The sequence below is a fragment of the Miniopterus natalensis genome, chromosome 9 (genome assembly GCF_054644295.1).
Source record: "Miniopterus natalensis isolate mMinNat1 chromosome 9, mMinNat1.hap1, whole genome shotgun sequence".
Classification (NCBI taxonomy): Eukaryota; Metazoa; Chordata; class Mammalia; order Chiroptera; family Miniopteridae; genus Miniopterus; species Miniopterus natalensis.
Window position 1 is genome coordinate 21488637 of NC_142089.1, and position 22678 is coordinate 21511314.

At 42.6% G+C, this 22678-nt stretch overlaps 1 protein-coding gene across 1 annotated transcript; it reads right to left on the minus strand.

The window, feature by feature from the left end:
* Positions 1-435: 435 nt before the first annotated feature.
* Positions 436-22247, minus strand: GNL2 (G protein nucleolar 2). Its single transcript, XM_016218576.2, has 16 exons — positions 22168-22247; positions 20415-20499; positions 19347-19441; positions 17326-17465; positions 14539-14723; positions 12235-12301; positions 11167-11325; positions 10526-10639; positions 6584-6712; positions 5766-5870; positions 4825-4983; positions 4494-4619; positions 2364-2821; positions 1931-2013; positions 1283-1368; positions 436-624 (listed from the first exon to the last, which is right to left on the minus strand). The coding sequence occupies exons 1-16, from the start codon at positions 22229-22231 to the stop codon at positions 472-474; spliced, it is 2208 nt and encodes a 735-aa protein (XP_016074062.2). The 5' UTR covers positions 22232-22247; the 3' UTR covers positions 436-471.
* Positions 22248-22678: the final 431 nt, after the last annotated feature.

Consider the following 22678-nt stretch of genomic DNA (forward strand, 5'->3'; position numbering starts at 1 on the left):
AGTGCCACGAATCCTTGACAGTAGAACACATATGTCCCAACTGGATCCACCTCCCAGATGCAATGAGGGGCAATAGAAGCTGCTGTGGCCTTTTCTTCATATTTTGAAGCCTAGGCCATGTACACTACATCCTTACATCCTTGAAATTTTACTACTGTTCTAGTCCAAATAGCTTCTGTTCCACACTGCTGCCAGTACAAAAGAAATACCACACTTCCCGTTTCATAGCCCTATTCCATTTCTGTCAGACATTTACGTGACAGCGCTGCTTCCAGTGTCCAAAGTGCCAATGGACTCCATTGCTGAAGCCCACGGGGTGGGAGGACTCTGTATTTTCACTGGCACCGGTGAATGGTTCCACCTGTCAAACCTCAGAACGCACTGTGGCCTTAGAAATGCCAACTGGGCGTGAAGAAAATAACGTTTCTAATGGCATATTTTTGTATAATTTAATAAACAGCTTTTAAAATGTTACTGCTTATTCTTGAATTTCTTGTGTTTATGTTTCTGTCCCTCTGAGTCACTGGTCTTCTTTTTGTTCCTGTTTCTATTTTTCACGTTGTGTGTTTCATAGTAGCGGACACCAACTTTTCTGGATTGTTGCTTCCGTGCTGCTCGCCTCCGCTGTAAAAAAAAAAAAAAAAAAAAGAGGCAAACCATTCAAACACTGACAACCACAAAACAGGCCTGTTTCTCTGTGCTCCATTCCCATGGACCTCCAGGACTACTGGACGCAGTCAGTGCTAACGAGGGAGGGTCCACCTCCCAGACCCAAGTTTACTCTTCCACTGTGATTCGTGACAAGTCCGAGTTACAGACTCCATTGGTCAAGCCCTCATCCAATGCTTAGATCCTTTCTACTGCACTGTGGGCCCCTGGTTAAAGGCCGAACACTTACAACAACAAGCTCTCTACCCCCCAAGAGGGCCCATTCCAGCTGTGAAGAGCTAACTTCACAGGGGAAAGTGATCTGCCTGCCTAATAACAGCTTTGCTCATCATGTGTCACTTCCCTGGGGCCACATAAAACCAGCAGATGCTTCCAGATGACAGGCTATACTTGAGGACAGTGATAAGGAACTCCTAAACCGTAAGACACGAACTCAAGACCTTCATCCACTGGGCCAACTCTTGATACTATTTAACTGCCCTCAACTAGGTCACTTGGGACGGGGTTTCCTTGAACTCAACTCTAGACCACTATTTTCAAAAGAGCGCATCATAAGAACCGGGTTCCTCCTATTTTCTATACCTGGATGATACTTAAAACAAAAAGCACGTACTTCCTTAGATGTAAGCGTCTTGCGAGTTTTATTTGAATGCTCCTCTTCTCTCTGTGCCTTCCTCTTCCTTCCCTTTTTGGCAGGTGCTACAGGTACCAGGCACATCACACACACACACACGGAGAAAATAAACAAGAGTTTTCTATTCAAAATGTGTCTGTGAATCCTAAGGTGGGAATGAGCTTGATGTGTTGGAAGAAGGAAAAAAGACCAGAGTGAATGGAACTGGGTGAGCAAAGCGCAGAGTGGAGCAAGATGAGAAAGGGAGGGCGCCAGGCCAGGAAGGACCTCATGGGCCATGGCAGGGTGTGTTAGGAAAACACACTCTCGATTTAGAAGCTGTTAGTCCAATGGAGTAAAAAATAAATCCATGAACCACCCTGCCCACTGCAAATAATAAAATCTGTCTGCAGACCCACCCTTAAATGATAAGGTAAAGAATGTAACCTGTTTAAGAGGAAGTTTCCTGAATGACCACTTTAATCCTAAGAAATGTGCACAATAAAAAGTGGATAATCCCATTTGTATTATAAATAGATTGTGGAACCAAGGTGTAAATCACTGTGTGGATAATGGCACAAGAGGTAATCTGGAGGTTTAACTTGGATTTCCCGAAGATGCGAATCACATCTAAAAATTTAACTCTACCTGCATCTTCCACATCTTCTTCAGTTGTTGCTTTTTGCTCTTCAGATTTTGCAAAAACCATTTCACTTAGTCCCTTGGATATTCTGAAATAGAAAAGCAAAATAATGAAGCTCTTGGACATTCCCTTCCACTGCCCAAGTCACACGCTGACTTGTGACAGCCTCACAGATTAGACAGCCCACCCCTCTTCAGTTACCACCACTGGTAGAAGGCAACACCCAACGGTTTTTGCAGCTCCCTGAGCATTTATAAAGACAACAATGAAGCTTTTCATATTTTAGGGAGCCGAATTTTTAAAATGTGACAGATCACTTTTTTAAAATGTGGGCAAAACCCCCTAATCCCCCCTCACTCCCGTAAATATATCACTCCAGTGTTCATGGCAAGCTTCTTGGAAAGAAGCAAACTGCGATTCGTGAGGAAATGGAAATACCTGACCGCTGAAAACTTTTTTGCTTTGGCTTTGTTTAAAAACTTCTGGTATTTGGCAATCTTTTCATCCAGGGCTTTAATAGCTGCCTTGGTGTCATTTTCCACGTGTTCTTCCCGGGACTCTGGGCAATCCTCTTCCTCTCCTCCCTGTTGCTCCTGTTCTTCCTCCTCCTCCTCCTCCTCCTCCAAAGAGCTCTCAAGCTCCTCATCGATATCTGACATCTCCAAAGGAACCAGGTCATCCCCAGAAAATTCAGGCACGACGTTGATTTTGCCGAAGTTCTGCCGCACCCGTGCGAGGATCTGCTGCATCTCTGAGTTGGCGTCACAGGGACTGTCCTCTCCTTGTTCCTTCTCAACGACAGATGCTGACTCTTCACCTACAGTTTCTGTAATTTTCTCTTCTGGGTTGTTCTGGGTTGCTTCTGGGGCAGCTTCCAAAGATGATGAGGGTGGAAGCTATTCAGGCCAAAAAGGAGCAGGGGGAGAGAAATGGAATCAGAAAATAAAAACTGACTTTCTGAATTTATACCTTGCTCCCAAATGAGGTAGTGCTCGTCTCAGGAATAAGGGGGAGTGCTGAGAACACCCAAACTGGAGTCATATCACTCATCTGTTGTTAGCCAATGTGCATTAAACTCAGAACCCAGCATTAAAGATCAAAGAACTATCTGCATTTCCAAAGGAAGATCCCACTGTAAGAGTATTTCATCATTACAACCAATCGCCTGTTCACTGCTAGACAGGTGAGATTCCCTGCACCTTCCCTGAGAACTATAAGGAACAGGCATTGTGAAGATAAGAAATTCAAAATTTGGACACACAACTATGGAAGAATGAAAGTAGTGTTAGTTTAGGAAATGTCTAGTGCTAAGGAGAGGCACTGGGAGACATCCAGAAGGGTATAAAAGCGAGTTCAGAAGGAGCAGGACCACAAAATAACGATGCAAACAGATGTGCCAGGCTTTATACGGGTGCTTCCCAGATGTAATATTTTATTCTTGCAACTGAAACTCACAGAACTTACGTGATTTTCAAAAAAAAGTGCTAAATGTATATATACAATTGTGTATATTTTTCTAATAAAGTAATTTTTTAGCTTTTGGATTCTCAAGGGTGTTTCTGCCACCCCCCCCCCCCCAAAAAAGAAAAAGATGAGAATCACAGAGTGGGGGGGCTAATTATCTAAACTTGGTGACTAGGGCCTTGGCCGGTGTGACTCAGTGGTTGCAGCCTTGGCCCATGCATGGAAGGGTCACGGGTTCAATTTCAGGTCAAGGGCATCTACCTGGGTTGCAGATTCGATCCCCAGCTCACCCCTGTATATACATACGTATATGCGTGAATCTGTGCAGGAGGGCGAGGACTTGCCTCTTTTCACTGCAGCACCTCTAGTACCCAGAAGAGTGCCTGGCACACAGGAGATAGGCAATACATTTTGCTACTAGAAATTTCTAGATGACATCTGAACCTCCAGGGATAGAGCTCAGGTAAGAGGAAACAAGAGGTATATAGACTCAAAAAATCAGCATGAAAGCGAAACTCAGTCTCCTCTTCAAGAGAGCTGGCTGAGCTCTGAAGTCGATTCTAGAGATAGAAAAACACAGTGCTAAGGTTGGAGCTCATGGAAGTCCACTGCCAGGCTGAGGGACATGGAACAGTAGGGAGGCATCTCATTCCAGCCCAGAGGCCCCAAGTCGAAGACTTTTTTCCCTGAGTATCAAATGCACCACTCTCCTCTCCCACCTGATTAGAGCTTCCTTATGGCAAGGGCTATGTGATTTATTCCTTCATTCCCTATGCCCAGCACGTGGCTGGTCTAATAAATTACTGTTATAAGAAATGAATCTTGGAAATGCCTGATCCTCAAGTGTCAGAAAAGACACAGGTACCAGAAGAGCACTTACATTTAATGAGCCCTCTTTTTTGCAAGGCCCTAAAGACTAGTATTTAAAATTGGTCTTCTATTACACATCTATTTTCTGGTCTCCAAACGCCACCTTCCAACAAGGTCAAGGTGATGGCACCCTGGACTGGGAAACACTGAAGCTGAAATACCTACCTGCAATCAAGACACCACACCTAGGTCAGTAACCATGCTTTCCAAGAGGTGGGTACACCCTGTCCTTACCTGGGGGGTTGCAGGGGCCTCTGCAGGGGGCTCTGCATTGGGTGGCTTGACAAAGAAAGGAATGCGGCCCCTCTGCCAGTCATTGAGAACCATCTTCCCCACAGTCTGCAAGTCAGGCTCACCGCCCTGAAATGTCAAAGACTCCCAATTAAATTCAAAGAACAAAACCACCCCCCCGTTTGGAGGCACATCAGCTCTCCCAGTTGTTCATCACCATTCACTTGCCACTGGGTTTCATGCTGCTCACACACTGCAGACAAAGGAAGGTCCACACCATGTACACACATGCCTGCAAGACGTCCCCATCTGAAATCCCCCAAACCCTGCTCACCTTTAATAACTTCCCAGTCCGGAAAGCTAGCTTCTCAAGGAAGTCCTCGGCATTCTCCCAAGAATCAATCTTGTACGTCTTACTGATATATTCTGGTTTTGCTCGCTCGAGTACAGCACCAATGTGGTCCTCAGGAGTCTTAATTTTTTCAACTTGAACCTAGATGTTAATAGGAAAGCTTTTGCTTACAAATCTTATTATAGAAGCAGGGAAGTTCCCAGTGTTGTTTGTAACAATATCTGAAAACAGATTTCAAAACCACACAGCAAGTGGGGCCTGGCAGGGGCCTGTCTCTGAGGTGGCAGGACATGGTCAGCTGGAAGGAGAGCCACTGAAAGCCAGCCACAGCCATGGAGCCCAGGACTCAGCTCTAATCCCAGTTCACCACAAACTAACTGAGTGGCTTCCACAAGCATTTTAAACTTGGACAGCTTCATGCTACTCACTTGCAGAAATGGTTAAAAGCCTGCCAATCCCAGCACACAAGGAGAAGGGAAGAGCTTGAGAGAGGAGGGGAGGAATGTGTGCAGGATGTATAGCCAGCAGCACTGGTTAAGGTTAAGTGGAACCAGTTAAAGTCTTTGGTCGTATACAGAAACAAGTGAGGAAATGACTGAGATCCAAAATGACTCAACTCATAAACCCACGAAGATGAATTATCACTAAACATAAACAGGCCCTGCTTCCCCTTGGATCCCGTGTAAACTACAAACTCTTTTGTGGGATGACATTAACCAGATATGCCCATGGTTCCACTAACTCCTCAAACAGGCTGAAGGGAATGGAGAGGGTGCCCTGTTCAGCATCATGCTCCTAAAGTCTGGTCAGACAGCTTGACCCCGAACTGTCTTCTGGAGTGAAGAAAAGAGGTATCCAGTGTTCCCCATAGAACACTTCCCCTGAAAGGCAGCCCGAGAGCCTGAGAGGACCAGAGTACTCACAACGCCTTTCAGCACGATGTCTGTCTCCGAGTCCTCAGAGGGGTAAACCACACCAGGACAGTCGATGAGGAATATCCGGCGCATCAAGGTGATATACTGCCAGACCTGAGACAGAAAAGAGCCAGATACTCCTGGATTGAACACCAGCAGTCTAATGTCACAAACCCCATGCTCCTGAAGGAGGAGGGTCCAAGATAAGCCACCTGCTGAGTAAGCTACAGACTCTCTATTGTATGTTCGCCACGCAACAGGCACTCGCTAAGCATCAACTACGGTTTCCATCAGCCAAGAGTCTAAAAATAAAGCAGAGGCAGGATTCCCATCTAGTATTGTGCAATAACATCCAGTAAACCTTTCCCTGACTTTAGAAGTACTCTTGGAAAAAAAAAAAGTACTCTTGGAAGCTGAATACTGTTCGGCCTCTCTTCCTTTCAGCAGAACCATGCTGCCCTCCAAACATTCTGCGTTCCAGGATATGACCCCCAACTGCCAGAATCTACCCTAATGTTGAGCTTTCTTTCATAACTCACCAGATATTCTTGAGTTAGCTTAGTTTATCAAAGTAAAAGGTTGCAGTGACAATTTAAAACAGACTTAAATATGAATGGCACTTACCAAATCAGGCCAAAGCCACATAGTGGCATACAAAGTACTCTTAAATCTTATCAAAATGGGCAGACACTAACCACATGGTACATTCCAAACTATTATGGTGAGGCTAACCCTTCAACGGTAGTCTTCATTCGAGAGCAGCAGACAGAAAACTACACATCCTAAAAAATTACCCTCCATGGAAATAAAATACTTGGAAGGCATACCTTTGTTTCACCTGCAATGGGGGCCACGCTGCACACTTTCTTGGAGCGTAACGTGTTTATCACAGAGCTCTTGCCAACATTTGGATAGCCAATGAACCCAACGCTGATCTGTTTCTTGTCAGTGTGCAACTGTTCAAAGAAAGAATACACATTACGTATGTGCAGTCATGGAAATCCCTTTGGACAAACAGGCTGTATTCCTTTGCTAATATAAAGAATACAGTGCAAAACTGTTGCTGGAACTTGATTTATTTATTTATAAAATATATCTTTATTGATTTCAGAGAGAGGGAGAGAGATGGAAACATCAATGATGAGAGAGTCATTGATCAGCTGCCTCCTGCATGTTGAGCCCACAACTCCGGCATGTGCCCTGATCAGGAATCAAACCTCTATCTCCTGGATCCTAGTTCAATGCTTAACCACTGAGCCACGCCCAGCCCAGCTGAAACTTGATTTAAAGCATAGACACACACCACCTACATAGTCTGGGCAGGCTGGACACATACGCTTACTAATAAATCAGAGGTGAGTCATTTCCTCAGTAACCCATGTGAAATTACTCTTGAATGTTTTAAGGTTAAAAGTATGTAGGTCAAGAAAAAAAGGAAGAAACAGTTTGTTAGTCATCAGTTTAGAAGAACACCAACCATCGATAAAATGTCTTCAGGAAAGAGAACACTAGCAGATGCACCAACTGGCAGTCCAACGTCCCATCCCTCCTTTCCTCTGCATTTTCATTGCCAAAAAGAAACAAAGGAGGCAGAGTCCAAAAACAGGGTCTACAAACGGATGGGGACTCTAATTAAAGATGGCAGAATGCACATCCATGTCTACATCACTGCTTCCCCAGACTCTACTAGAATGACAGCAGTGGGAATGAACACATATAAACCCATAGAACAAAACATATAAAACCAAAGAATGAGCTAGAGATAAGACAACAAAAACTAACTTGATGTTAACAAAATACTAGCAGCTAATAGTAGTATTTAACTTGTCTCACTACAAAATATGGAAACTAAGTGGCTACAAAGGGAAAAAAACTAAAAATCCAGCAATAGTGTCAATGAGTCACAGAAGATCTTGGAAATCAGCAATACAGGTGGCTCTAAGGGCTGGACAGAAACAAAGGAGACTAATGGAAAGTTTGTAGAAACGGTCACCTGGCCATCCCCTCTCTCACTCATCATGGGCACACACAACTTCCCTACTCCCAAGCCTTAGGGGATAATGATTTTTTTGCAACTCTACATTTCTGAAAAGATCTTTAATTTTGAGATCTGAAAGGGACCCTAGATTTAGAGTTAACAGTGGCTGAAAGCAATGTTCCCTAAGTGATTAACTGAAAGCCTAAGTATTGAATAGTGAGACCCTCAGGCCCTTACTCTCACTGAGTTCCCAGAACCCTGGCCAGGCTTATTCACCCGAGCTGGAGATTGGAAGACTTCTTTCTGGGGAAATTCATAGGCCCAAGAGTAAAGACCTACAGACACTGACATCAAGGGTGTCCTTCAACAAAATATTGGGTTTCTATCCAATCCCCCTACAGTGAAGTCTATCATTCAACAACCCTTCCCACACACACACATAAAACTCTATCAGCATTTTTCAGTGGCTCACTCTTAAATGTGAATGGGGCCAAGAATAATCAGACCTCTGAAGTATGAGTGGAGTAGAAAAGGAAGATAAACACACAGAGAAACTGGGAGAAAACAGTCAATGTAGGGAGAGAGGAAAATTTCAAAGCACCACTATCACTCTCAGAGAGTCAGATGATATGCCATCTATGAAAAGAAGACTGGGCTGTAAAAGAGACAGGACAATTCAGAGTTAGGCAAGAGGTTTCAGGAATTAAAAATTAAAAGTGAAAGGCAAAATCACTTTGCAATAAAATAGCTATATGGTCAAGTCAAGAAAATGCCTAAAAAAGAGCAAGATGTCATAAATGTACTGAAATAAAGAAGACTAGGTTTAAAAAAGTCAAGAATTAAAACAAGGAGATAAAACCAAATCCCTGAACAAGAACAGAGATGATTTGGGGGGGGGGGGGGGGGGACGGTTCTAAGAAATAACATTGGACAATATCAGACAGAAAGTCCCATCCAATGTCTAGCTCACTGGATAATAAAAGAACATCTTAAAGCACATCACAGTGAAACTTAAGCACAAGAATTTAAAAAAAAAGATCCCAGCCACAAAGGATCAGGGGTCAGAATGGAGTCCGATTTCTCCACAGAAATCTCAGAAGACAATGCAGCGGTGCCCTCAACGTTCTGGGGAGAAATGCTGAGGGCAAAGATATTTCCAGAAGGCAAGGTCTCAAAAAATGTTCTTCTAAACACTCCTTCTCAGGAAGCTTTTGGAAAATATGTCCCATCGAAAGGAAGAAGTAAAGCAAGGAAGAAAAGGGATCAGTGAACACGGGGTCCCACACAGGAAACAGCTGGGTAAATCCTCAGGATGGCGGTGAAAGGAATGCCAGGAAGACGACCCCACAGCTGGTCCGGGAGCAGCCGGCATCACTGGAAGGGAGGTGCCCCCTCATTCAGAAGGGCCCCTCTCCATGGGGATCTGGTGGGTCATTAGTGACAGATAAAATGGAGCATATTAATACCAGGGAAAACAAAAGGTTTGATTAGAAAGCAATCATAATCACTGCGTGGATCAGCTGTGACTGAGATTTTACAGTCATAATGATGTAAACACTGAATTTAGCCACACATATAGACACAGGGAGAACAGAGGGAGGGGAAGTATGTGTGAGGGGAAGATGACTGTAAGAAACCTAATTTTGCCAGGCCAGGGCATGGCTCAGTGGTTGAACATCAACCTAGGATCCAGGAGATTGACATTCGATTCCTGGTCAGGGCACATGCCGGGCTGCAGGCTTGATCCCCAGTCGGGGGCGTGCAAAAGGCAGTTGATCAATGACGACTCTCTCATCATTGATGTTTCTATCTCTCTCTCTCCCTTCTTCTCTCTGAATCAATAAAGATACATTAAAAAAAAAACTAAAACAAAAAACCTAATCTTCATTTTCCATCAAAGGAACTTAAATATCTAAAAGTGGGGCGGGATCAAGAAATAGACTCATAAGCATGTATTAAAAACATGGAAGAAAATAACAGAAGTAACAGCTAAAAGTTGGAAGTGTTTGCCTTGGGAAGCTGGGAAGGGTGGAGAGAAGACATCTTTTGTTAGAAGCCAGGTAGAATTAATTAAATACACAAAGTTGCAGGTACAGAACATGAAGCTTTGAGAACATTTGCTAGGGGCGATCGGTTTCAGGGCTTCCCTAAGGAGCTAACATCTGACCAGGGGTCTGAAGCTGGAGTTTGGCAGGGTACCTTCCAGGTGGAAGGGACAGAAACTGCTCAGGCCCTAAGGGCAGAGGAAGGGTGGCAGGCCTTGAAAACCGAGGGCAGGGAACACAGAGTGTGGGTGTGGGGGGTCCACCATCAAGTAGAGGTTGGGCCCAGCCAGACGTGGCTCAGCGGTTGAGCGTCAACCTAGGATCCAGGAGATTGGGGTTCAATTCCAGGTCAGGACACATGCCCGGGTTGCGGGCTGCAGCCGATCAATGACTCTCTCATCCTTAATGTTTCTATCTCTCTCTCTTCTTCTCCCTTTGTCTCTCTGAAATTAATAAAGATATATTAAAAAAAAAAAAAAAAAAATAGAAGTTGGGCCATCAAGTAGAGCGATATGGCAGAAAGGGAAGCAACACTGGTCAGGGTGGGAGTCAAGGTTAACCTAGAACATATTCCAGAATCCCTTACAATCCTGAGGGGTCTGTGGGTTTTACACCTCTAGAACACGTTTCTCGTTACCAAGAAGATGCGGGAAGTGAGGTTTTTAACTTTCTGACACAATGGCAAGAGAAATTATTAACACAAACCCACAGGTTCACAACCGGAGAAACGGATCAGGTCTGAATACCTTTCCAAACTGCCGTAGAAGCTGAATAAATGCTCCTTTTCCGAAGGGGTTAGTAAGACTTGCATGGAAAGCAAGTGTTGGATAATCCTGGGAGAGGACAGCAACCCATCGTTTCTAAAGAGGGAAAAGAAGAGATGCTGGAAAATTGTAATTTGCTTATAATACAGGAAGAATTAGAGCTTGAATTACAGGATTGTGCTTCAAAAATACACAGCTGTCTATGGAAAATGTTAGCTATAATTCTTTGAAATGATTTTCTCAAGTATAACAGCTAATGCTTTGTCTTTTGTCTTCTAAATACAAAACAATATTCCAAAAATGCTTTCATTGCTAATAAATGCAATTAATGTAACATGATGTGAACCAGGCCAGCGGCAGCCACCTCCTCCTGAAGGGGTGCACTGAGCTGCCCTGCTACCAACCATCAAAGATAAAAGGTAACACTGCCCAATTAATGAAGCCGTTTCAGTTGTGTTCGATGAGAACACTTCAATGACTACAATCTCAAGAGTGCAATGCTTTAACTAATGCCCCAAGTCCTAGAAACCACAAATCTAATTAATTTATAGATTAATTTCACTCAAAGCTTCCATGAGTTGAGTGGCCCCAGGAGTCTGTTTTGCATCAGCAGCTGTACTTACTGTTGCCCACGTTGGAACAAGGTCACATTTGTTAAGAACAAAGATGAGGTGTTTCCACGGCTTCTCCTTTTTCAAGTAAGTCTCGATGTGAGGGGAACGGGTACCCATTGGGTCTCGAGCATCAAGAACCTGAACTACAACATCTGATGAATCTATCACCTGCAAATTCAAAAAGGCAAAAATGATTAGCTATTGTACAAGGTTAAAATGAACAAGGGCTGACATTGAAGGGTACCCAGGGAAAATAAAACAATAGCAGTAACTTCACAGCAGTCTTATGAGAGTTGAATGTAGACAATCTCAATGCCCAGTGATCAGAATTCAAACGTTTCTTCATTCTGTGGGTATCTGAAACTTGTTGAATTTCAAATAGGAAAGCTAGCTTAGATGAAACTCATCTTATTCATGACTACTACGCATTATTGAACAGAATCATTTACTTCTTAAGACTTCTAAAAGTTTCTACTATAATAGGTTTTGTGTATTTTACAAAAAACATACTTAATTTGCTTTCATGGTAATAGTTTCCTACTATGTTACTGTTTAATTATGCAACTATGCCTGAAGGTCTTTGTTACTGAAAATACTACTAGTGTGTGGATGAAGCTCAGCCAGCTGAAAAGCACTGACCAGGACCCAGGATACACAAAGACCCCACTAACCAGCCGGGTGAGCGGGGTAAGGTATTCAACCTTTCTAGAATTCTGTCCTATGAAATAAAAGGCCTGTACTACATAACTAAAAAATTCTCGTGCAGCTCTAACCATGTATGGTAAATCTAAACAGGATTCTCATTTCAGTAGGTAATCCAAAGAAACACTGACAGAATATATGAATGTACATAAGGTAGCTGTTACTTTTATACAAGTAATAAAAATGCAGTTATCTGAACCAATGGCAGTATGCTCCTGGCTACGTCAATCCTGGTTTCTCCGGGAGAAAGGGAATGAACAGGCAGAAGAGCCAGCGCTGTATCCGACAGAGCTTCAACACGTCACAATCAGTTTTCTCATATAAGACTGTGACAGCCAAAGGGACCAGTCACTGAGAGGAGGTTCAAAGTCTTACCTTGTAGAGCTCACCCCATATTCTTCTGGACTGTCCCTTTTTGTATATCTCCTCTTGGGCTTCATTTCTAAAGAAGAAAGCAACCCCAAGTGAGCCACTGAAGCACCGTGAGTATGAAAAGGATGTTCGAAGGTAAAGTCAACCACATAGCAAAGGGAAAGGGTATCACTAGTTGCAGATGGACCAAAAACAAACTTAACTTTAAAAGTGACTCTATCTAAATGTCCGTTGACAGGTGAGTGGATTAAAACCGTGCATGCCAGCCAGTAATAAAAAAGGATGGGGCACCGGTTAGCGCCTTGAAGACACCATGTTAGCGAAACAGGCCAGCGCAAAGGACAACTACTGTGTGACTGCACTTCCATGAAGTCTTAACTCGAAAGAGCAGCTGAACTCATGAGGGATAGAAAGTAGAATGAACGATGGTGGCCAGGGGCTAGGGAGGGGGGAATGGGGAGCTAGTGTTTAATGGGTAGAGTTTCAGTTTGGGATAATGTGAAAAATTCTCGAGTGGGTAATGGTGATGGTTTCATAACTATGTGAGTGTACTTAATGCCACTGCACTATACGCTTAAAAAAGGTTCAAGTGGTAAATTTTGTTATGAATATTTTACCACAATAAAAATTTTTTAAAAGCACATGTCATTAGGCAATTTGTCAGAGAATTATGAAAAGGAATCGGCAGGACATGAACCATAGTCTATGCTCCATCGTTCCCATGTAAAGTGAAATTTTTCTGATGAAGTTGAGAATCTGTTTATTTACTAGCCTCAAAGACATTTACCCAATGACTTTCAAACAAAAACAGTTTTGTCCCCCACCTTCCCATTACCTACTGTATCTTTTGGGGGAAGAAAAAAATTCAAATCAGCAACTAAAAAGTCCAAATAATTCTAAGAATAAATGAACCTGCTGCCTCTTTTTGCTGGGCCTCACCCAATGCTTGGCATGGGCTGACAGCAGCACTGCAGTGGCATCACTGCAGTCAAGGGACAATGCCTCTTTGCTAAGAGACATGAGAGCCCTGGCCAGGTAGCTTAGTTGGTTAGAGCATCATCCCAATACACCAAGGTTGCCAGTTCTATCCCTGGTCAAGGCACATGCAAGAAACTACCAATGAATGCATAAGTAGAACAACAAATCGATGTTTCTCTCTCTCTCTCAAAATCAATCAATAAAAAATTTAAAAAAAAAAAGAGACACAGGAGAAAGAATAGGGACTGTCAGGCACTGCCGGGAAAAACTAAATTGGTGACCCCTTTCTGGAAGGCAATGTGGCAGCTGTTCATCAATGCAGACACCGTCTTTGATAACGGTCAATTCCCCCATGAGAGTTTACCTCCGGGTAATAATTAAGGATGAGAAAGGTTTAGTCATGTGGATGTTTTACTCTAACCATAAACAGTGTAAATGTCCAACAGTGGGACTGGCGACAACAAAACACTACTCTGACATTAAATATTACACTGCTGGCCCAGATGGCGTGGCTCAGTGGTTGAGCATCAACCTATGATCCAGGAGATGGTGGTTCGATTCCCAGTCAGGGCACATGCCCAGGTTGTGGGCTCAATCCTCAGTAGGAGGCGAGCAGGAGGCAGCTGATCAATGACTCTCTCATCATTGATCTTTCTATCTCTCTCTCCCTCTCCCTTCCTCTCTCTGGAGTCAATAAAACATATTTTAAAAAAATTACATTGCTGTTAAGGACTGAATGAAAACATACTCTTTAACAATTTGGAAAAATGTATTCGAATTAAAGGCAAGCTAAAATACAGTCTTAGGGCATTTTATTTGTAAATAAAAATTAAATGTAAGAAAGATCTAGAAGAATATGTATATATAGGTGACTGATTCTTAACCTTCTATGGGGTATGGACCCTGTGAGAATATGACGAATGTATGGACCCTTTGTCTCCTCCTACCTCCCCAAAACAATACAAAACAAAAATGAAAACAACAAACTCCCAACACCTTTATACACATACATAAATCTTGAATTCTTATTTTTGTTGCATTTCAATTTTAACAGTATTTCCTAATTTGCCCATTGCTGAATACACTGCTCTTACAATGAAGAAGAAAATGTTTCTTATTTTTACTGTGGGGACAGAGGCCTATAGTAAACAAGTCACCTTACAGTCTTTGGTCTGGCCCCAATTCCACTAATTTCTCTAGTCTAAAGAAAGAGGACAACTCTCCATCTATGAGTTAAATCACTGAGCTTCACACAGGCGAAATAAGTCGAGAAAATGTTCTGTTGCAGAAGAGCAAATGATGAGACCTGCATGAACTTCGAAACTGTACCTCACACCCGTGTCTTCAGTTACCAAATCCCGATCCTTGCCCTGGTCATAGCTCTCAGTGGACATTTCTGCATTTTCTACAAGAGACTGCATGTCACTCGCAAATAAATTTGGTCGCTTCCTCTGTGCCTTTGGGCCAAATGTAGTTTCAAAGCTTTCAGTATCAAGAATGTGCACCTTCGAGTTCTAAAGAGAAAGGACAATTATTGGTAAAACTAAGGAAAGCACTGAAATAAAGCAAAAAATTAAAAACCTATCTAGGCAAGGCTTTCTGCTATTTTTCCAAAGCTCAATCCACACCAAAATCTACATGGATACAGTGGATTTCAAATCAGAAATGCTTACTTAAATAGCAAAAGCACTTATTCCTATATTCTGAAGTTCTGTAAGTTTCCTTGGAGAAACACAAAAGTAATACAAATAGTCAAAGCAAATATGAATAGTTGTGCAAGACTTGCCAAAAATTCTGCTTTATTTTATTTATCATAAACTTTAGTCAAATGTAATTAAGGCTACAATGCTGAAAATTAACTGATCTTTTCTGACCTTTTTTTTTTTGAGCTTTCAAACAAGTGCATAAAATTCATCAAATTCACAGATCTTGTCAAGGATGATCATACTCGAATTTGTGAGGTTTTTTTTTAAACCAACTGTAAATGCCAACTTTTTCTTGGAAGTTCATTTCTTTCATGGCTAAAAGGAATTGCTTGTTTTGTAAGATGCATTTTAGTTTCAGATAACATTTTCCCCAATTTAGGTAACATTTTTATTAAATGCACATGGGAAGTCCTCTGAGGAAAAACATCTAGCAAAAGTCCAAAATAATAGTTTAGATGTGATAAAAGGAACCTGATACTAACTAGAACTTGATGTGACTGTAAAGGAGTCACGGGCATAGGAATTTTTGAAGCCGGATAAAAGTCAGAGTTTGAGTTAGCATCTATCACGTAACAGAATGTTAACAGCCGGCAGATGAGATCCTCAAAAAAAAGAAACAAACCACCCTCTGCCCCTCAGTACAAGCTCCTCTGTAAGCGCAGCTACTAAACACAGATGATGGAACAACCCAGTGGCTTCTGAACTTTAACAGAAACCCCCTCCAACTCCTAAAGACCTTTAAGCTGTTATCATTTTCTCAAATCCTCTAACGCATCTCTTAGTTTAGTTTAACTCACTATAAGGGAACATCCCCAAACTCGGAAACGTTTACATGGGAACTAGGTTCTAACGTCACTGGGGAAATTATGATCAAAATTATCTTTGAAAATCTCTTAACCTATAAAGTACAGCACCTGTGGATTTGTGTATATAAATCCTACACATCAGTAAAACACAGTAATATGCAATACACAATGAAGCATTCATACAAAATAAGTATGTTTAATATAATGCTACAGAAATATAATTATAATGCACATTTAGCTGAATGTGCAAAAGTGAAAACCATATCTGATTTGACTCCACTCTGCAGCAGTCTCCAAATTAGATTTTATAATGAGTAGTAGATATCATGTTAAAATAAAAGTTAAGGTTTCTTGAGACCAAAGCAGAAAACTCATCAATTACTCTAGAGTATCCATCTGCATCAAAATGCAAGCTGACTGCTGTAGCTGCAGAGCCTTCACTCTACAGATCAGATAGTTAGGCACTGGGATTTGGAAGCACTGAACAACTGCAATGGGCAACAAATCAGTAATCCATAATAGAACCTCTCTGTTCTTCTCATAAACAGGATTCAATAGTTTGTTGAAAGATGGCTTTAGGGGGAACAGACAAAGAGAACAAGGGAAATGAGCAACTTGTCTGTGGTTCATGAATTACACTCATGTGTTTCCCTGAAAGAAAACAGTCATTCCACTAATAGGTGCCATTCTTCTAGTCTGTCATAAAACAAAGCATAATTGATAAAACCTGAGGCAATAACCAGGCCTCGGTTTTTATTTTGTTCTGCAAGTAAACACTTTTCTTTGAACTGTTAATCCATGTATGCATGTCAATGTTTTCTTCCCCTCCTTATACTGGAACTGAAGCTTATGCACGGGCTCCGTTTCTGGGAATTATTATTCAACGCAAGTAAAAACGTGCAGGAAAACATTAGGCCATTTTTTTGGTTCTGTGTGCAACTCATTCTACTCAAGCCAGATTGAGTTCTTACTGTACTTTGAACTTCCATGATTAACAACCAATCTGACCAGCACCCTTTCCTTCAGCTCAAAATAATCTCCACAGATCTCTCAGAAGCTCCAAATACACACCACCAAAGCTCTCCTTCCTACCAATCCCAATTCTACCTTTCCCCAAAGTCTGATGGAATTATTGCTTAAACAAGTTTGCCTACCAAAAAAATTTTAAACAGTATTAGTAATAGCTATGATCTACTTAGCTCTGATTAGGTGGCGGGCTGTGTGCTCACTATATGCAAAGAGTTTTACTGATGTTTCATTTGCATCCAGTCACCCGAGGAGGTGGGTTATCTTGACTCTACAGCTGGGGAAGTGAAAGCTCAGAGAAATGTAACTAAGGCCATAGGAGGGGGTAGAGCAAAGATTAAAATCCAGGTCTCACTCCAAAGCCAGTGCTTTGATCAGCATAGTACTGAACCCCCGACAGAATGCAATTCATACTAAAGGTGAGACCCCCTAAGAAAGGTGAAGAGAGAAGTCTCGGAAAGCGCATTAGCACTGCATCAAAGTCACTATTCTCTATGGAAAAACAAAAGACAGATATGGCAGAGACAATCTGCATGGCATTTGCCAACAAAATTCCACTGCCAGGCTCTCCATCTTACATGAGGCTGGATTCGATCATGGAGAAGAGACATGGGTAACTTGCTTTGCTTCATGACAACTTTGTAAGGATCCTTCATAACTGTATCCATTTCCTCTTGAAATTTTTGTAATGATGACTGCTTAATCACACGTGTGTTTCCTGTTTTACAAAAGAATGTTGCCATTTAATAAACAACCCCTTTTTGATTCTGCATCCATCTTCCCAATGACACAGGAAAAGGCAAGATTTTAAATTACCCTTGCTCACCCAAACACCTGATACATCCATCCATGCACTCATTTTCAAAACTTAAAAGAGGAAAAAGCCCTGGCAGGTGTGGCTCGGTGATACAGAGTACTGGCCCTTGAACCGAAGGGTCATGGGTTCAATTTCCAGTCAAGGGCACACGCCTGGGTTGCAGGTTCAATCCCCTACCCGTCAGGGCTCGTGAAGAAGGCAACCAATCAATGTGTCTCTCTCACACCGATGTTTCTCTCTCCCCTCGCACCCCCCTTCCATTCTCTAAAAAAAATCAATGGAAAAAATATCCTCGGGTGAGGATTAACCAAAAAAAAAAAAAGGGGGGGGGACCAAAAACAAAAAAACTGCCTCCCCTGCACTCATTACACTATGAACTACTAATCCACCAATCCAGACACATAAAAGGTTTCAACAGATTTCCAAGCCCAACTTCCTGACTGGATGAAACTGAAAAATAAACATCATTGAATGGAACTCAGATTTGACAAATGTCCTACTTCCTGTTAGATCTGGCAAAGAAATTTGGAGCCAATCACAGCTGATTAGTTGGTATACACAAAGAATCCCGAAGCACAGAACCTAAGAGTCAGTTGCTGTTTTTCAGGTTACGAGGGTTTGAAGGGACTATTAAATGAACCAATAAATCCCTGTGAGAGAACAAAATAAAGGTATGTAACACCAGCTGGAGAACACCTTGTAAGTGAGAGGTCCCGAAGAATGTATTTAACTAAGCAGCATGTTGCAGCACAGACACAAAATTGGAGATGTTGATGACTATGACAATGGAACGGTGATGTGATAGTCAATGCTTATATCGTATTTACTATCTGCTAGGCACTATTCTCAGCACCTTACACAGGTTTACTAATTTAGTTACCACAATACCTATGAGATGGGTACCATTTTTATCTTCATTTTAGATAATGAGGAAACTGATGAACAGACAGACTTAACAATGTGCCCAGTCATAGAAATGGCAGAATCCAGAGGATTTAAACCCAGGCGGTCAGGACCTAGAGTCACAGTACCCAACCATCATGCTAAAGGTCTCTCTACAGAGTTTTCTTTGACGCTTTTCTGTGTTGCCGTCAAAAGATGTAAAAGATATTCAAAGGTAGCTGCCATCGGCCCCCAAGCAGAGAGAGGTCAAACACCAGACAAACCAAGGGATCCAATCATCTGACAGGTCCACACATCTAGTAGCCGCTGAGGGAAAGCCTGAAAGCCCAAACTAAATGGAAGGTGGACTTTCCAAAGGAAGCCCTGATCCCTTTATGACTCTGCAGATGCTCTATTCACTCCTGGGAAGGACCAACAATGAGATCCTCTCACTGGCACTCAGTTCAACAACAACCCCATTAAGACAAAATGTTTCAGAGGAACTTCAGGTTAATGCGCTCACTCTGCAAGCAAAAGTCCAAACACACCTGCAAGGCACCTCTCAAACAGTAACCTCTCCAGATTACCAGAAATGAAGAGATGACAGTTCTAAGGTCTATGAATGCTGGTCATTAAGGGTGGTCTTACCTGTTTGAGAGAGTCACTTACAATTAACAATGATGAGCTCTTTTCAAAAAGTAGTTATTGATGAAATCCACCACCTCTACTTTTCTCAGCACTTTTCCCACCACAGCTAGTTCTTATCTCGTTCCCTTTCTCATATAATCCTTGAGAGTTCCACTCACCCAAAAACTCCCGCCTTTTAGACACCTGAACATCCTACCCTTTTCCACACAGTGCACATTTTGTAGAGCAAAAGTAACAGAGGACAATACTCACCAAACCATTTAATATTTGGCTCCACTCTCGCCACTGTGCCAGAAGCCACCGTTGATTGATACTGCAGAGGCTTAATCACTTTACCACGGCTGTTCCTAAATTGAGGAAATTAACGAACTTTGGTTGAGTACAGAAGAAAGGCAGCAGCAAAGTTTGGTTTACAGAACACCCTTTCCATCAAAAGGATCTTTTCTTTTCTTTCTTTGTTTTAAATGATCATGAAATACAGATTTCAGTAAACAAAAAGTACTTCTACATTTGAAACAGATTGCCCAAAAGCCATTTATCCTCTTGCAACAGAGCACGTAATGATTTCTGCTAGATGAATAACAAATAATGCCAATGTTTAAAAATCTGTTTACTGTTTCTTGCTTAAAAAAAAAAAATGACATACTTGAGTTTTTTAGGTAATTATTTGAAGGCTGCTTTAAATGAATTTTAAGTAGAGGGTGATTTATGCTGGAACTCAAAATTCTAAAACAAACTACAGAGTAGGTGACTACGGCAGATTAAGTTCATTGACATTTGTGTTTTAGACACATCTTTTAGAACCAATGAAGACTCTAATTACCAAACAAATTAAGACCAGCTAGTGAAACACCACACTCAGCAAGTCCCTGCGGTAGAGGCTGCCTCAGCAGAACTCAGAGTTGGGATGAGTTTTCAAGTGCCACAATGTTGTGATTGGAAGTTTGGCATTAAAAAACAAGTTCTCTGGCTGCTTTTATGACGGCAGACCTATATGCTTTGTTAAAGTAAAACCAGATCTCTACCTGACAGATATTTAACTTGAGATTTAAGATGCCACTTGCGGAGGCCAAGGCTGTGAGGAACAAGACCTCTAACCGTTGTAGAGTATTGTGACACAATCCCAATTCACCACCCACTACCCTCATCTTGAACCAAAAATTCACAATTTATTATAACAATATCCCTATAAAATGATATATAAAAATACGCCATGCCTATTTGGAAAGTGTGGGTGGGAATATCAAAGGTTTAATGGGTCTCAGCTACAAGTCAAGGGAATGGAGGAAAGAGGGAAGGATGACAGTGCCCGATGCTCACCTGCGCTCCTTCTGCCTGTACATATTCAGGCGTCGGATTGTGGCCCGGTCCCTCATGTTTTGGCCTCCTGCTCCCTGTACTCGATCTAGGAAACACAGTAGATTGCACACTATTTGATAACCAAGTCTAAGTATGAACACTGCTTCAAATACACCAATTAGTTCACTCAGAGTAGGCAGGCTGACACCTCACTGCAAAATCTCTACGTTCTCCATATGTTGTTCCAACGTTATTATTATTGGAAGCTACATGGTATGACAAAGCTAACCTAATCTCTGATCTGCAGTAGCACTGTACTTGATAATAATAATAGCTAATATGTTCTAGCATTAATTATGGCACTGTGCTATCCACATCACAGGCATTGTCTCATGTAATCCACACAATAATCCTATAAAGATGGACCCATTATCCCCATTCTGCAGGCTAAGAAACTGATGCAGTGGTCAAATACCTTGCCCAAGGTCACACAGCTACTAAATGGCAAAGCTACAATTTGAACAAAAGCATTTGATCACCATTTGTGCTCTTAACTTCTAAGACAACTACCTCTGGGTCTCAGTTTAACAAAAATCGAGTGTCTGCTACATGCAAGGCACCATGGAGACTCTAATTTTGAAACAGTTGTTTCTAAGGTACCAGTTTCCTAACTTTCTGATGTTTGATTTTAGTTTGAGCAACAGCTAGTAATTCTTGCCTTATGTCTGAGAGAAAAACAGGACAAATAAGCATGGTAATACTAGCCTTGTTTCTCATTTTGGGATCTCTTCAAATCACCTGTCTACTCCTGAAGCGATACAGTAGAAAACAGCCTAAAATCACAGGACTGGCAGCCCTATTGCTCACTAACTATCCCAATTGTGACAAGCCACTTCCCCTATTTTGGCTCAGTATCTTCACCTATAACATCATGATCTCTAAAGGCCTTTTGGGGTCTCACATTCTAGGATTCCAGTCTGCCCAAATTGAATAATTTATCAGCAATCCAGAGAAAATGGTCAACATGAATTAGAGTAATCAAACACTAAGTCATATATAAAAACAAAGTTTTCTTAACTAAACGTGAAGAGAAGGGGCTCCCCCAAAGTCTATCTTGTTCATCCTATAGGTGGAACCTCCACAAAACTCATACACATCTTCAAAAACATCTTTATTTATTTATCTGTAGGGTTTTCTCTGAGCTTTAGTATATGGGATGACTCCAAGAGCCAAATCTAAAATCCCTTTCTCATTTAAACGGTCAAAGCTTAGGTGCCAGGCAAGTGTGGTGAAATATAAAAGGCCAGCAGAGCTGGGCTACACCACTTTCAATCTGACTTTTATCTAATTTACTTCCGGAAATTCCTTCAGCTGGGAATGTGGAATCACACAAGACTGAAACGTACTGCGGGAGAAGCTTCAACACCTGATCCACACAGAACACAAGAAGAGGTCAAGTTTAACTGCCCCTTCCAACCCTGAGCTTCCCGGTTTCTGCATCTCACAACTGGAGTCGCCCCGCGGCTGCCAGGCCCGAGCGCTCCCTTTCCCCGCCTTTAGACCTGGTGCCTGACACACAGCCCTGACAGGCGTGCCAGACTTCGGCCCTCTTCAGAGCCTCCGAAAGAAACCACCTTCTCATTCCCCAATAGCCACTCAGCTCAGTCACTCCAGGCAACGCCACCCCGGTGCTCCCCCTCCCCCTCTGTCTCCGCGGAGCCCTCCCCTCAAGCTCCCTCCAAGCTCCACCCTCCGCGAGCCCCGCCGCCAGTACCCGGGTTTGTGCTTGACTTAGACGGGTTGATGGTGCTCCGTCCTTTGTACTTGGGCTTCACCATCTTGACGACGGGACGAGGACCGGAGTGCGAGGTTCGGTCTAGCGCAGGTACAGGAGCTCGTAACTTCCCAAACCCAGCCGAAGTGACCCGCGTGAACTACGCTAAACCGCGTGTGCAAGCGCTACGTCACTTCCGCTCGCGCCCCTTTTCCCTAGTGCGACTTCCTGCGAACGCGCTTAGTGCGCAGCCGCACTCCTGGCTCCACCCCCGCCCCGGCCGCTGAGACTGGGCCGGGCGCTGAGGCCCCGCCCCTCTCTCTCCCTAGCAACCGTCAAGCTGCCCCTCCGTAGCAACCTCCTCGCTTCCGAGACCCAGAGCTCCTGGCTGGGTCTACCCCCAAGCACAAAAACCTCGCCCCAGGTCAATGGCACAAGCTTAAGTTTAATTATCTGAATTTGTCTTTTAAGCCCTTCAAAAAGTGACTGACCACACAGCCGCCAGATATCA

Bases quoted from the DNA above. Each gene is read 5' to 3' on its own strand.
- GNL2 (XM_016218576.2), bottom strand. From the start codon at position 22,231: ATGGTGAAGCCCAAGTACAAAGGACGGAGCACCATCAACCCGTCTAAG. The intron at 4,984-5,765 runs GTGAGTACTCTG...ATTAACATCTAG, and splicing joins ACATCGTGCTGAAAGGCGTT to GTTCAAGTTGAAAAAATTAA. The intron at 625-1,282 runs GTACGTGCTTTT...TTTTTTTTACAG, and splicing joins AGACGCTTACATCTAAGGAA to CGGAGGCGAGCAGCACGGAA.